The 3,145-nt window shown below is 43.1% G+C and overlaps 1 protein-coding gene across 1 annotated transcript; it reads right to left on the bottom strand.

Annotated features, from left to right (window-relative positions):
- Positions 1-215: 215 nt before the first annotated feature.
- On the bottom strand, positions 216-2,464 carry c12h1orf74 (chromosome 12 C1orf74 homolog). Its single transcript, XM_071336078.1, has 2 exons — positions 2,373-2,464; positions 216-2,058 (listed from the first exon to the last, which is right to left on the bottom strand). Exon 2 carries the CDS (start codon positions 2,047-2,049, stop codon positions 1,243-1,245), a length of 807 nt encoding a protein of 268 aa, XP_071192179.1. The 5' UTR covers positions 2,050-2,058; positions 2,373-2,464; the 3' UTR covers positions 216-1,242.
- Positions 2,465-3,145: the final 681 nt, after the last annotated feature.

The raw sequence follows: 3,145 nt of genomic DNA, 5'->3' as shown, positions 1-3,145 counted from the left end.
CCCAAACAAAAAAACTCACCGAAGTCCAAAACAAACAAACACTGTCACAAAATGTCAATCTAGACACGAACTCTACCGAACTGTTTAGGCTGAGAAGCATACGGACGCCTTTAGCCTGTACATCATTTTAGCTAAATAGTATAAACACTCCTCTCTCTATTTGGCTCTTTTCTCCAGCATTTTGGATTTGAGATCAAATGTTTCATATGAGCCGACAGTATACAACGTCACCTTTAATTTGAGGGTATTTTCATACATATGTTTTATTGTTTAGAAATGAAGGCCTTCTATGCATCTAGTCCACCCATTTGAAAAAGTAATAAGTACTTGGTCCCATATTCCTAGCACACAATGACTACATCAAGCTTGTGACTCTACAAACTTGTTGGATGCATATGCAGTTTGTTTTGGTTGTGTGTCAGATTGTTTTGCCCAATAGGAAGTGAATGGCGAATAATGTATAGTCATTTTGGAGTCACTTACGGTAAAAAATAATATAATGTTTCTGAACACTAATGTGGATTCTACCATGATTACAGATAATCATGAATAATGATGATCATATTATACTATTTTGGGCTCCCGAGTGGCACAGCGGTCCAAGGCACTGCATCTCAGTGCTAGAGGTGTCACTACAGAGCCTGGTTCGATTCCAGGCTGTATCACAACCGGCCGTGATTGGGAGTCCCATAGGGCGGTGCACAATTTTCCCAGTGTAGTCCGGGTTAGGGTTTAGCCGGGGTAGGCCCTCATTGTAAATAAGAATTTGTTCTTAACTGACTTGCCTAGTTAAATAAAAAATTAAATACCCCCAAAATCAGGAATAAAGATCATGATCTTTGTGCCTCTTAATTTCTCACTCATCATTTACAATTTATTCATGATTACTCCTAATCATGGCAGCATACACATTCATGTAGGAGTGTTCTGAAACATAGTTTCTTATTTACAATAAGTAACCCCAAAATGGGCAAAACAATCTGAAACACAACCAAAACAAAATGCAATGCATCCAACAAGTTTGTAGCCACAAGCTTGATGTAGTCATTGGTGTAAACTTCCCTCACAAATGCATTTATATTTTAAATAAATTATGTTTACAAACTGATTATGTAAATCAGTTTGGAAACATGAACAAGTGCTTCTTCAATGTTTCCTTATCAATTGTTTTACAGACAATATCCAAAATACAAATACCGTCACATTTTTCATACAATATCCATCCACAAAGTCCTATTATAATCATAGAGCCACAGAAGGTAAGGTGACAGTTGATCTGGTTACACTGAGTCCAGAGAAGACTGTCTGCTGCTGAAATCGTTCCTGAAGCTGTGTAGTCCAGCTAGCCATCACTGACAGAGTCTCTGCCTGCAACATCTCTGGGGTGCTGAAGGAATACAGGCAACACCTGTGACCCTCAACTCCAGAACCACCACCCTGCCAGGATGCCACAGCCTTGGTCACCACCAGCGGAGACATAGCTAGGCAGTTCTCAAAGCTCCTGCTCTGGTCAAACCAGTATGTGGAGGGGTAGCCCAATAGAATCCCGAATAGAGTACACAGATTCCATGCCTCACAATGACTCTTTTCAATTCGGTGAGGGACATTTCTCATCGCAGAATGTTGCCCAAACTGTCTAATATGAGCAAGTAAAGCATGAATCATGTCCCTGATAGCTCCCCACTGTAGCTCAGTGATGGCAGGCTGCTCCAGTGAGTGACATACATCCACCACAGTCACAGTCCTCCTCAAGAGAAGTGCCTCCAGGTTTGCTATAGTTAGGGATGGGTTCACAATCAAGGAATTCTCACTGATGACCACTGTCTGGAGAGATTTAGACACAAGTTGTGCAGCCTGCAGTGAGTTTAAATACTGTTGGACCTGCTCTGCAGATGCTGTATTACTGTCATATAGCAGAGCGGGCTTCAGGCCCAAGTCCACAGCAAGGACCTGAGTAGCCAGGTTCAGACTCACAGTGGCAGAGAAGCGTTTCTTTCCAACTCGTAGACATTTGCGAGCAGCAGCAACAAAGACGTCTGAAGAAGCCATGGACTGCTCCTAGGGAAATTTGAACATGTGGCAACATTACATGTTGATGAATCAAACTCCATGCGGACCAAAATATTATCAGAATAGTGTGCGTTAGTACGAGTTTTGCACCTAAAACGAGCATGCAGGAGGAACTACAGTAGCCAGCTAGTATGATAGTTAGCCTAGAAATACATGGCTGAACTGGAACCACGCTCATGCCTTCCAGTTACTTCCCACATATAATTTACTTTGACAAATTCATTAGTAGGCTACAGCTCATTGTTCCTAAAGTTAATCTATTCATCGATCTACCGACACCTTTAAAGCATAACGTTACTTACTTCTGGTCGTTCTTCTTCTTCTGCTTCGGGATTGGGTTGGCGGATCGCATCCAACTTTTAAGGTGCATACCCCGCCACCTACTGTACTGGAGTGTGAGGCCAGTCATGGCTTACCGACATTAAATTATTTGAATTATTCATGTTCCTTTAAGAAATTGAAATAGAGCCCTAGACACCACTTCCCTCCCCCCACTACACCACCCAAACACCAACCAGCCTCTCTAACCCTTTGACACAATCTTTCCCTATCTGCATCATACTGTTCACAAAATATCCACACACTCCACCGTTTCCTCCACTAAACACTCATCACACAGACCTATCATCCACAACGTGACATTCAAACCTGTGTGCCTAAACCGTAGTCTACTCCACACAACTTCCTCTAACCTACATCCCATACTCCCCACCTCTTCCCTTACTGACTGGTGCATGCAATAAAAATTGCCTCCCCTTACTACTAGCATCCCACTCCCTTTGCCAAAGATCATCATCTTATTAACATCATTAGGGCACAGGGACTATCCAACTTGGTCACCATCATCCACAAGACAGGAAAGCCAGCTACTTTGAACAGTATTTTGCCACCCCCATTCTCAGAACCCTCAGACTCAGCAAAATCGACCACACTGTGCACAATTGCTGGAACCCCCCACCAGTGTTCAAGACACGGAGATATTTTGCCTTCAGGTTAGGTCTGCCCATGTGTAACAGCATAACTTTAGTACGTCCCCTCGCCCCGACCTCGGGCGCGAACCAGGGACCCTCTGCAC

This window comes from Salvelinus alpinus, chromosome 12 (assembly GCF_045679555.1).
Source record: "Salvelinus alpinus chromosome 12, SLU_Salpinus.1, whole genome shotgun sequence".
NCBI classification, from domain to species: Eukaryota; Metazoa; Chordata; class Actinopteri; order Salmoniformes; family Salmonidae; genus Salvelinus; species Salvelinus alpinus.
This window is presented reverse-complemented; position numbering and strand designations above follow the sequence as displayed.

Coding starts and splice junctions, on each gene's coding strand:
- c12h1orf74 (XM_071336078.1), bottom strand. CDS start 2,049: ATGGCTTCTTCAGACGTCTTTGTTGCTGCTGCTCGCAAATGTCTACGA.